Raw genomic sequence first — 12653 nt, 5'->3', positions numbered from 1 at the left:
GCGCCTGCGCCCCCACACACATAATATAAATATAATTTTACTTACCTTTCCATCGCCTTTCTCTTCTGTTCTGTTCTTCTTTCTTCTGTGTTGCGCTGCCGCTGCTCCTATCTGCCCCAGCAGTGCTCCTTGCTGAATATGACGTCGGGCGTGATGACGTCACGCCCGACATTCAGTGGGAGCGAGGAAACTGGCGGGAGCCGCCGGGAGATCAGGTGACCTTTTTTTTTTTTTTCCCCCTTCCTTTTTTATTTCTTTATTAACAATTTTTCTTTATTAGCAATTTTTTTTTTTTTTTTTACTATGCCGGCGGTCTGGGGAAGGTAGCGGGCGGCTGCTGCGCCCTCTTGGGCTTGCGCCCTGGGCGACGGCACCGCCCGCACCACCCTAGTTACGGCTCTGCCCCTACATTAGTCACGGCAGCAGTGTGTGTGTTGTGTGAACATCTATCTGTGCACATACATTATCAGGGCACCTATAAGCAGATTTTCACACATAGGTGTGTTATTGAGCATTCGCCTAAATGCCACCAGCGTTTTGTCGATGATATAAAAAAACACCTAGGGCTAGATTTACTAAACTGTGGGTTTGAAAAAGTGGAGATGTTGCCTATAGCAACCAATCAGATTCTAGCTGTCATTTTGTAGAAAGTACTAAATAAATGAAAACTAGAATCCAATTGGTTGCTATAGGCAACATCCCCACTTTTTCAAACCCACAGTTATACCCCCTAATGTTTCACTTGTTGATTGGAGGTACTGCCATGCATATACTGTATAATATAATAATAAGCATAACTCTGCTTTCCTCCTAAGCCTGGCAAATTCTGTCAGATTAAAGGAATATTCCACCTTAAAAGTATTTATTTTTTTATTTTTTAGCTAAAATTCCCTCTCACCCCAATTAGCAGAACTGTGTCTTCCTGGAGATGATTGTGAACACCCACTATGCCAAGCAAAGATACATGAAATACACACTGGATGCTTATTGACTCTCTGTGATATAAATGTCCTGTGTAGGCTTACCAGATAACAGTCCTGAGGATCAATTGTGTCGTGGAACTACAACTCCCAGCATGCACTGCTGGAAGAGTGTGCTGGAACTTGTAGTTTCACAGCTGCTGGAGTGCAACACATTCTCTGCCTGTCTTCTACCCTGTACCTGATTGTTAAAGCTACTAATTCATGTCTATTATATTATTATAAATGCCCAACTTATTATATAACTTCTGATGCATTATAGTCAGTTTTCCCATCCCAGTAATTGACACCAGATAAACAACTCAGTATGTGACTATGATCAGCTGATCCAGTCACATGATTTACAAGCAAGAGAGATCTGTGTTTTGGAATCTGATCCAGTAGATCTGAATCGACCTCCTGCAGACGGTGAGTTCTCTGCACCTCTCTGTAAACTTATTTATTCTTGAAATGCTGCTATTTCCTAAACTTACCTAACTGAAAGTCTAGCTTTAATATTGTGTATTATTGTATTAATAGATGTCTGAGCTGCAAAAACAAACGGGAATAAGGGCTTGAACCACTGACACAATGATCATAGAAATTAACCATATCATGAACCTCTGTGCAAAGTAGGGCAGCTGTTGCTGGTTAAGTGGTTACATAATAAATTAGATCTACAAAGTTTCCCTTTGTCTTGTGTATGGAAGTTTAGAAACTCTGTAAGGAAGATACTTTTGTTTACTGCAAATGTAAACATGAAAATATTGTCACTAAAGGCACCTGCTGAGCTGTAACAAGGGATATGGCACAAAAGAAGTGTTTAGTCTCCTAGAAAAATAACCATAAATACTATTTAGATACAAAGATTTATACAGATGCATTTATATATGGACAGTGAATATGGAGGAAGTTGCAGCGCTTATAGCAAACTATTGCTGACATAATTTGTACATTAGTTATGAGCCAGCCTCGCTGGTACATTTTAATAAACATAGTTACCAGTCAAAATGATTGTGAAAATCATTTGTATTTTACAAGTTTAATAATAGCATATAATTGTAGAAATATGATAGACTAATAGCACAAGCCCCCTATCAGCTACCAACGCACTGACATAAAATGGGTAATGCTCACCCCCTATCAAATGTGTGTGCTTATGCTCCAAAAATCTTACATGCAGAGTTAAAAATGAATGTAATTCGCACTTTAAAAATGGCAGTGGGTATGTGCCCTTACAGTACAGTAAAATATTTTTGTCTGTGTAATATGACGGTATATGTGTTTAATATGTATAGGCTCAGTGGTTAGCACTTCTGCCTCACAGCCCTGGGGTCATGAGTTCAATTCCCGGCCATTACCTTATCTATGTGGAGTATGTATGTTCTCCCCGTGTTTGCATGGGTTTCCTCCGGGTGCTCTGGTTTCCTCTCACACTCAAAAACCATACCGGTAGGTTAATTGGCTGCTATCAAAATTGCACTTGGTCTCTCTGTCTGTGCATGTTAGGGAATTTAGACTGTAAGCTCCAATGGGGGCAGGGACTGATGTGAGTTCTCTGTACAGCGCTGCGGAATTAGTGGTGCTATATAAACTGACGATGATGATAAGATGGTGGCTATTTGCCCAAATATTCCCTTTCTGTTTTTGTTTTATATTTGTGCCTGACTGGATGTGCTGTAACTTGTAGTGCCTCAAAAAGTGGAGAAGCAATAGCATATATTTCATATAGTTACCGTAGTCTTCCATGAACAATGCTATTTAAAAAGCCTTTATTTGTCTAGCAATAAACTTGTTACTAAACATTATAGGGATTCTAGTTCAACACATCTTGAGCGCTGAACGTTACATTTTCCTGCTTAAGGACCCTGTACCCACTGGCGCTATAAATCATCTTTTAGAACCGGTAATAACATGTATGTGGTGGAAAAAACTATTGGTCCTCCCCTTGCAAACGAAGGCAAAGTGCTCAATGTAATATCCTCCACAGACGATTGCATTTGATGCGGTGTCACTGGCGGTTTCCTAAGGACAGAGTCTAACCAGCCTCTAGTTTCTGAACTTTGGCTTCTGTCGTCAGAGCAGCTACACTGCACTCCCTGCCTCCAGGACTCCTCAGCCACATCAGTTATTATGTCAAAACAGAGTTGTACTTTGATCTGGGTTTAGATAAATTTTCTCCTACACCAAATGTTTTATTCTTTACGGCCTTTCAGGTCAGAGAGAATATGCTGGTGCTTTATGAATAAAATAACAATAATAATTAGGATTTGCTTCATAGATTTTCCAAAGATCACAGCAGGAGCAGGGGGGCATTTTTTCCCCATTAAAATGTTCCTAATCGGCTACTGAGCTGAGGACTTAATGATGTAAAGTAGTAACTATAAGTTGGTAAGTATGGTTAAGATCACACTTGACAACTGCTCTGGAAGATCTTGGAGCAGAGGTCATGTGACAGAAGGTAGGAGGGGGCGTGGTGATGTTATTACATCACCGTAGCCCCGCCCCTGCTGAGAAATTCTAAAATTCACATTTCAAAGCAGGGGGTGGGGCTAGATGATGTGAAATTGCATAACTAAGCCCCACCCCATCACGTTCCGGAGAATGCCTGCTCTCCCCGAAATTCTGGGAGAGTAGGCTAGTATGGGTAAGATGGTCCACCCAGTATTTTGCCTAGAGCCCCGTGGAGTCTTTATCAGTCTTTCACTTTCTCTTTGTGCTACTCTCTGTGCAGACGTTTTCCAGCCAGCACAGTCACAAGAGGGATGTAGTGCACAGGTGCTGACTGTCCATTGTTGCTCTCTGGGAGATCCCGGGGGCGGGGTGCTGCAAATCGCATAATTTAGGCTCCCTACAGGCAGGTTGTGGGAGAATTTCCTGCCCGACCGGGAGACCTACCCGGAATTCGGGAGGCTCCTGAACATTCGGGGAGAGTGGGCGAGAATGGTGTAGTGCAGTGATGGCTAACCTGTGACACTCCAGGTGTTGGGAAACTACAAGCCCCAGCATGCTTTGCCAGCTATCAGCCAGTTATCTACTGGCAAAGCATGCTGGGGCTTGTAATTTCACAACACCTGTAGTAACTGTTTTATTTGTGAAGGGCAAGCATATCGCACAGCGCGTTCCAGAGAAATCAGCACCCGGAGGAAACCAACACAATCACGGGGAGAACATACAAACTCTACATAGATAGGGGCCTGGTTTGAAAAGAACCCATGGTCCTAGCACTGCGAGGCAGCAATGCTTGCCACTGTGCCGCCCAATGCAATAACGATAAAACAATTCCACTCCCAGAAGAGGGAAGTATTCAGATATTCATATCTCCCAACTATCCCTAGTCTGGCAGGGAAGTACTGATTTGTGAACCTCAAAGGGGATGGACCTTATACAAAAACCCCCAGCAATAAAATGAAATTTTGTCGCGGGGGCGGATTCAAAATGACGCAGATGACCATGCCTCGCCCCCTCCCGCCCTCCAACCAGGCCCCCTTGCCCAGGTTCTCCCATAATTAACTATGCAAAGGTTGGCAAGTATGCCCTACATTTGTGATATAAGACACGGGAAAGATTGCGCAGCGCACATTAAACACAGGGTGTGGTTATCTCATATTGGAGGCGTGTCATATCCCCCCAGGGGCATGGTGCCTCCAACCCCCTTTCACTCCCATTAAAACAGACGTGGCATTGAAGGGACATTGCTTAGTGGGACCGATCTCCCAACTGATCTCACAATTGGACTGCAGGGAAGCGATAGGAGCTAGTTCCCATGTGTGACATTAAGTATGGCAGAGACGCCGGGTGGTACCTGTTATACTATATCGGTTCCACTGGCAAGTTAACCCCTGCTATGACTCGTTTGTAGGACGCTACAGTGCATATTTTCATTCATTCACATATGAGTGGGGGCTGTAATGCCGCTTAGCTGCAGCTAAATAAATTATTATTTAGAGATCAACAAAACAGTGCCCCCTAGTGATCAAAGATGATGAAAAATGTCAGGATTCCTTCAAATAAAACATAACTCAGACTAAGGACTATCTCTGGTTTATACCACAATGTGAACTACAGAACCTGGAGCTTATTTGATAACAAATGATAGTTCTGTAATAACAATGATCTTTTATTCCAATAAATTATAATTTTGTTGCTTTCTTGTAGGATAAATCTTCCCTGGAGCAGAATGTTTGGGTGGCAGAAGAGGTGTCTAAGCTCTAGGTTGGGCTACGTGGTCATCTTTATACAGAGCATCGTCTGCGCTCTCCTTGTGTACGCCTTGATTATCGGAGCTGGTGACCTCGTTGTCTCCGGCTGCAAGAAGATTGGATTCTACAACTACTTGTACAGTAAAAATCACAGCGATTGTTACTCTATAACCCAGCTGGAGGATCTGCTCCCAGCAGGAGAAACCACTCGATATGGACTTGTCTTGGCCATTATCTTAACTTACTCTTCACTGGTCATCGTTATAATGGGAATCCTAACGTCCATCTTTGCTCAATATTCCCAGGAGGACATCTTGTGGAAGTTTGTGTTGGGCCTAAATGTTATAAGCCTGGCAGGGCTCTGCCTGGGGATGACCACGTTCCTTTTCTTTACCTGGGATCTATTTGACGTTTCCCAGGTGACACCTGGTTTCCTGGCTTTGCTGATAGCGGTCATTGGGCTGTCTGTACTGTGCTGTATTATAAGACACTGCACAAACCTCACCAGTGCGACCGTACAAAGTCACTGTCTAAAGAGAAAGGAGATGCTGGAGATGACCTCTCTCTCTTAATAGTTTAAGGGCAATATTTACTAAACTGCGGGTTTGAAAAAGTGGAGATGTTGCCTATAGCAACCAATCAGATTCTAGCTGTCATTTTGTAGAATCTGATTGGTTGCTATAGGCAACATCTCCACTTTTTCAAACCTGCAGTTTAGTAAATATACCCCTAAGTGTTCCGTTGTTGTGACATCTACCTCCTTATAGCTGCATACTATGCAACTTTTTCTCTCTCTCAGTATATATGTGTGTGTGTGTGTGTGTATGATATAGATATATATATATATATATATATATATATATATATATATATATATATATATATTAGTAACTAAAGGCCCTGCTCTGAAATATATCTCACTGCAGAGTCACGTTTCATAATGTAGCCGGCTGTATTCTTTAGAGGTTTTATTCTGTTTTGTCTGCTTATAAGCATAAGTGGGAATTATTGTTCTTTGACAATTTGCCTTTAAGAGATACCTACGGGATAAAAGAGTATTTATTACACCTCGGAATTTGCACTTTTTTCAGCTTGAGATTCCTGATCTCATAATTATTTATAAAACGTAATCAATTTGTTGATATATGTTTCGGTCTGATTTATGCTATATTATGATGTATTTAAAATAAAAGAGCTGGTCCTTGATGATTCTTGTAGTGTGTCGAAGTGTAAAGAAGAATCTCATCACAGGAGAAGTTGTCTCCCCCAGGCACTGGAGGTTTGGGAGCCCTTGTACCCCATTGTTCCTTAATATCTTATCCCCTGCATTCATCGGTCAACCCGGTGCTGAGGGCGGTTGGGGCCATAAAGATTGCATAACGTTATTTAAACTTTTTTAGATTAAACAGGTCCAGCCAGAATTTGATTGGACAGATGTCAGACTCTCCAATTAGTTGTAGTTACGGCCTGAACCTCCTCTTGGTGGCCCTGATTTAACCATTTGCTGAATGCAGTGAAGAGTCATTTGGAATGGGTAATAAAGAGTTAATTGTAGCAATTGAAAATCTTTTTTTCAAGCAATTAAAAAAAAAAAAAAATGTCACTGGAGCGATGCTCAGCTCCCTGGCGTCACCGACCATCAGCGGTCCGAATACTCTCACTGCTGGGCAGAGCTTGTATGCTTACAATCTATTGGACAACAGAAGTTCATAGTTGCCTACTCTCCCGGAATGTCCGGACGACTCCCGAATTTCTGTGAGTTCTCCCAGGAGTGCAGGCAGTTCTCCCTGATCCTGGACGGCTGTGTAAACTAAACGGAGGTGGTGGGGCCTAGTGACGTCATGGACCCAGCATTGTGGACCCACCCCCTGTTCCTATTGGTTCAGGGTAGTGATGTCTGTTTTGGGGCGGGGCTAATGACACAATTCTTCCAGCCGTGCCCCCACACACCCACCTGCACCACGGGCCTCCCTGGAATCATCTTGCCCATGTTGGCAATTATGCAGCAGTTTAATACATGAGGCTAGGTGCTACATATTGCATATAGGCTCAGCCAGATTGCAAAGATAAAAGTGCTTTGTGAGCTATATGATCCAGACACACAGCAATGCTTGTCAGGGGGTCAGAGAGTGGTTGTCTTATGTGTAAAGGGTGGTAATAGGGTAACCTAGAGAGGGTAAGATGGTGGCTGAGGAATTTTATAAGCTTGTCTGAAGAGGTGGTTTTCAGAGAACGCTTGAAATTGTGACTAGAAAAAAGACTCATTGTGAGAGAGAGAATACCACAAGGTGGGTGCAGCCCGAAAAAAAGGTCTTATAACTGGGAATGGCTGCAGGTAATGAGTGTGGATGAGAGACGCAGAACAGAGGTGTCGAGTTGGAGGATATTTTGAGACAAGTGAAGAGATGTATATTGGTGCAGTTATGTTGATGGCCTTGTATGTTATTAGGAGTATTTTATCTTGTATTCTGTATAAAACAGGCATCCAATGTAGAGACTGACAGTGCAGATCAGCAGTGGAAGAACAATTTGGAAGTAAAATCAATCTAGTCGCATCTTTCAAAATAGATTTTAGGAATGAGAGTCTGATTTGGGGAAGACCAGTAAGGATGGTATGGCAGAAGTCAATGTGGAAGATAATTACTGCATGAATTAAAGTTTTTGCATTGTCTTGTGTGTCATTGTAGAATTTACAAATCCCAGCCTGCCCTAACTGAAGAGCTGCAGTTTCCCAAACCATTTTCTATGGTATCCAGTATGTGGCCAGAGAAAGGTTGCTGGATTATTAAAAAAATAAAGGCTATAGCCCACAGTTTTACATGCTCTGTTTAGAACTGCTTCCACCTGCTACCAGAACTACATCTCCCAGAATGCAGCTGTGCACTGACAAGGGAAGGCGGGCTCTAAAATAAAACTGACATCTCAGCTGCAAGTAGCTTGTTGGACAGAAGGTGGCGCTGTTACACTACAAAGTATCTGATGTAATTTCTATCAGACATTAGTTCTGTTTTTGTTTCATTGTGTAGAGTCTCTAGAAGAAGTTTATTTAAATTTTACAGCATTAGTTAAAAACAGAAACATTAAAGCTAAGGTTTATTGCAGTATTTCAGAAATGCATACACAATAAACTGTAATACATATATATATATATATATATATATATATATATATATATATATTCCATTTAAATTTAGAGAAGACAGAGACGAGAGTGGACGAGTTTTTTCAGTTTACTATCATTGTATTTATGTTAATTTCAGGGCTAAGAGGTCTACAAATACACTTATACTTCTGTCTTCACCTTTAAAGAAAGATATATAATATATTAGGCTATAATAATTTATTTCATGCAGTTAATAAACAATAAGGATTCAAATAAAAACATGGCATTATCTGGTCAATAGACCATATTACTGAGCATTTTTACCAATAGTCCGGTAAAACTATCCTCTCATTCCTGCAGGCAGTGCTATGGGGCACGAGCAAAAATGAGAGGATATTTTAGAGAACGCTTGAAGGTTTGACTAGACAAAAGAATTGTTGCAATCTCATGTTCTATGTGGAATGTCTGAATGTACGTTGTGTGAGGGTCAGCGACAATTGTTTGTGTTTTGAATTCATATCACAATTTTATATTGTTGAGCTGCTAATGTGTACAGTGGTCAAAGTTGAAATTTAGAAGTCCTGGTTTGGAACTTCCACTTTGAAATGACCGGCCGGGTCCAACAAAAGTTTAGGGATATTGATAGATTGACATTAATTTTAGATACATTTTAACACTATAGTATAATATAAAACATGTTAAATGATGTGAGGCTATCCATCCTGTGCCCCCAACATCTCCTGTGACCACTTACCTTTCCTCTGTTCCCTCCACCTCTCCCTCATGTCTCCTGTGTGTACTTACATCATACTTGTCTGCTCTCCTGGAGGAGCAGGCAAACCTCCCGGATTCGCCGAAATTCACGGCATTGAACTGTGGGAGCGGGGCTGTCATTAAGCCCCGCCCACACTATTTAATGCTGTGCATTTTGGCATTTTATAGTGGGGGCGGGGCTATGGTGACACAACAATGTCAGCACGCCCCCTCCTGCCCCCTGTCACATGACTTACCCCCGGGATCTCCCAGATGAGAAGTTTGACAAGTTGGCATGTATGACTTACATTTCATATCTCCATAATATTATAATAAAATTTTCCAGAATATGTCCCCTGTCTTCAATGTTACCCTTTCTCTTATCTGTGTCCTTTCTCTGTTTCTGTGTGTCCCTATCTTCATTGCAGGTATCCCCCTCTCTCTCTCCCTGTGTCTCACATCCTGCTTCTCTCGCCCCTCCCTTACTCCTTGATCCTCTCTATCTATCCCTGGTCCTATTATTTCCCTCTCCCTAGTGAACTCACACTTTTGCCCCTCCTTCATCACACTGTGCCCCCTCATCACCCTGTGGTCCTCCTTCATCACACTATGCCCCCTCAATATCTGTGCCCTCATTATCACCCTGTGCCCCCTTGATAACCCTGTGGCCCTCCTTCATCACCCTGTGTCCTCATTATCATCACACTGTGCCCCCTCAATAACTGTGCCCTAATTATCACCCTGTGCCCCCTACATCACCCTGTGTCCTCATTATCACCCTATGGTCCTCCTTCATCAACCTGTGGCCCCTCCATCACCCACCCTGTTTCCTCTGCTCCCTCCGTTTCTACTTGCATTTCTTTGAGCTTCATTCTTCTCTATTCATCTACCTCCTGTATTCTGTCTCCTGCTCGTCCGTGGGACCTGCATGCGGCAGCAGCTCCCTGATTCTCTCTGCGTGGCTCCTCACAGACGGTGTCGGGACGTGATGACGTCCTCTCCAGCGTGGCGCTTCCCCCGCTAACCCCCTGCCCTGGATGCTCCTGCAGTGGGACGGAGAAGAGCTGGTATGTTGTACCAGCACACACCACCCCAATGTGAGCACTGAATGTATGTTGATCTATGACCGAGTTGTGTTTGTGTCACAGCTCTAGTGCATACTTGCCAACATTTGTTTTTCTTTTTCTGGGAGATGCCGGCTGGGACGTGGGTGTGCAGGGGGCGGGGCGCCAAAATTGCGTCATTTTGGCCTCACCCCGTGACGAAATGACGCAAATTGCGTCATTTTGCAGTGGGGGCGTGGCTAAATGCCGCAATTCCGGGTGAATCGTGGCGTTTAAACCGAATTCTGCCCACTTCCTATCAGGGAGATTGCCACACTCGTCCGGGAGACTCTCGCAAAATGCCGGTAGAGTTGGCAAGTCTGCTCTAGTGTTTGGGCAGAGACGCCTTATGTCACAGACCTGTGGTTTATTGCACACTCCTTTTGATTAAAAAGCACCATTTAGGTCACTCCGGACACATTATATATTCGTATACAGGGCCGGATTAAGGGAATGGAGGCCCCTGGGCTAAGGAGGCCTCCATTCCCCCGTTAGGGCTCCCCCCCCCTCCCCCTCTGATCCGAGCCACCCCCAAGGCACTTAGCTCCTTCTCCTGCACGCTGTATGCTCTTTACTGAGAAGATCTCGTGAGAGTGAGACTCCAGAGATCTCCTCAGTAAGGAGACTACAGCGCGCCGGGGAAGGACCGCAGTGGAAGTGCTCAGCAGCATTGATCGGGGCGGGGGCGCCCCTGACCGATCAATACTGCTGCTGAGCACCTTCAAGGGCCCCCTGGATGCTCGAGGCCCCTGGGCTGTAGCCCAGTTAGCCCTAGGGTTAATCCGGCCCTGTTTGTATAGGAAACATAATACATCAAAACACTACCTTTCATAATCCATGTTTGAGAAAAGATCTGTACAAATCTAAACCCATTGGAACCAGCTACATAACCTATCCAGTAGAAGGGTGGTTTATTGTAAAGTAATCCCTGAAAAGAGATGACCAGTTTATACACACATGTTGCTGGCCAAATCTGATGTTACATATAGGTAACGTCAGTGCACTGTGACAAAAGTTATATTTTTAGTGCATCTATAAACTTATTATCACACCGCACTTCCATACACTGTGTATTCCTTCACAAGCAGTTTGCAGGTAGCTAAAGAAAAAGAGCTAAAGGGGGATAATTATCTGCGTGTATATGATGAGATTTGTTTCTTAATAGTATATTAACTATACAAAGACAACCTAATTGACAGTCATATCTGATTGATATTTAAAACCGGCGATTGACATTAACAGCAACATATATAGATATAGACAATTGAAGCACAATAGTTAGTATCTCGTTCATCCCTGGATCCTGTCACTGTAAGTAAGGCAAAAGCGCCACCGTGTGGTCAGAATCGATAGCTACTTGTTTTTTCCCCTGGTCACATACATCAATTGTCAAGACCGGAAACACTAAAATACATTTTATAGTAACACTTTTAATTCGAGAACCTGTCAGCCCCATCTGTAGTAATAATGATTAAAAGATTCGATTAGCAAGGAAAATGTTTAAGCGGGAATTTTTAAATATCCAACGACTTTACTTAAGCCAATCAATTAAAAGGGCGCCCTTTAATCATCCAATCGCATTGCAGCACAAAGTATAAAGACGATTGGCGCGCATCAACGTTTACATTTAGAATTGTTCAGCGGTTATAGACCACATTTTCGTACAGTGTTAATAGAACTATGGCCAGGACCAAGCAGACCGCTCGTAAGTCCACCGGTGGGAAAGCTCCCCGCAAGCAGCTGGCAACTAAAGCCGCCCGGAAGAGCGCCCCAGCTACCGGTGGTGTGAAGAAACCTCACCGTTACCGGCCAGGCACCGTCGCTCTGAGGGAGATCCGCCGCTACCAGAAGTCCACTGAGCTGTTGATCCGCAAGCTGCCCTTCCAGCGCTTGGTGCGGGAGATCGCCCAGGACTTCAAGACCGACCTGCGCTTCCAGAGCTCGGCTGTCATGGCTCTGCAAGAGGCCAGCGAGGCTTATCTGGTGGGGCTCTTCGAGGACACCAACCTGTGCGCCATCCACGCTAAGAGGGTGACCATCATGCCCAAAGACATCCAGCTGGCCCGCAGGATCCGAGGGGAGAGGGCATAAGGACTCGGCACTGACTTACACACAGCACAAAGGCTCTTTTCAGAGCCACCAAATCTTTCTCTAAACGAGCTGCAGCATTATTCTGTGTAGTAACATTTTAATCAGAAGTTATTATCTATGTGTAAAATCTCTGCATTTTGTTTGCCGATGTGGATTCTAATTACACATATTCTATATGATCAGCGCGATTAGAGAATTAACACTGGGCCGTTGTTGTCCACGTCTGACTCGTTTCCTTTGTTCCCTCTGGTAATACTGTGCAATTCACGGGAATCCGTCAACATTCCCCTCCCAAAGCCAACAGCCTTTTACACAATATCTCGGGAAAAGGTGGGTGGCTCCAAAGAGCAAGCGGGTTCCGGGGTAGTGATTCATCATCATCATCATCATCATCATCATTTATTTATATAGCGCCACTAATTCCGCAGCGCTGTACAGAGAA

The 12653-nt window shown here is 43.6% G+C and overlaps 2 protein-coding genes across 2 annotated transcripts; both read left to right on the top strand.

Moving 5' to 3' along the window:
* Positions 1-5139: 5139 nt before the first annotated feature.
* TMEM140 (transmembrane protein 140) lies at positions 5140-5733 on the top strand. Its single transcript, XM_075206052.1, has one exon. The coding sequence runs from the start codon at positions 5140-5142 to the stop codon at positions 5731-5733; it is 594 nt and encodes a 197-aa protein (XP_075062153.1).
* A 6067-nt stretch (positions 5734-11800) lies between these two features.
* Positions 11801-12211, top strand: LOC142150878 (histone H3). Its single transcript, XM_075206051.1, has one exon. It carries the CDS (start codon positions 11801-11803, stop codon positions 12209-12211), a length of 411 nt encoding a protein of 136 aa, XP_075062152.1.
* The last annotated feature ends 442 nt before the right edge of the window (positions 12212-12653 follow it).

The sequence above is a fragment of the Mixophyes fleayi genome, chromosome 4 (genome assembly GCF_038048845.1).
Source record: "Mixophyes fleayi isolate aMixFle1 chromosome 4, aMixFle1.hap1, whole genome shotgun sequence".
Lineage (NCBI taxonomy): Eukaryota > Metazoa > Chordata > Amphibia > Anura > Limnodynastidae > Mixophyes > Mixophyes fleayi.
The sequence above is the reverse complement of the archived record's forward strand: the minus strand, read 5'-3'. Positions and strand labels throughout refer to the sequence as shown.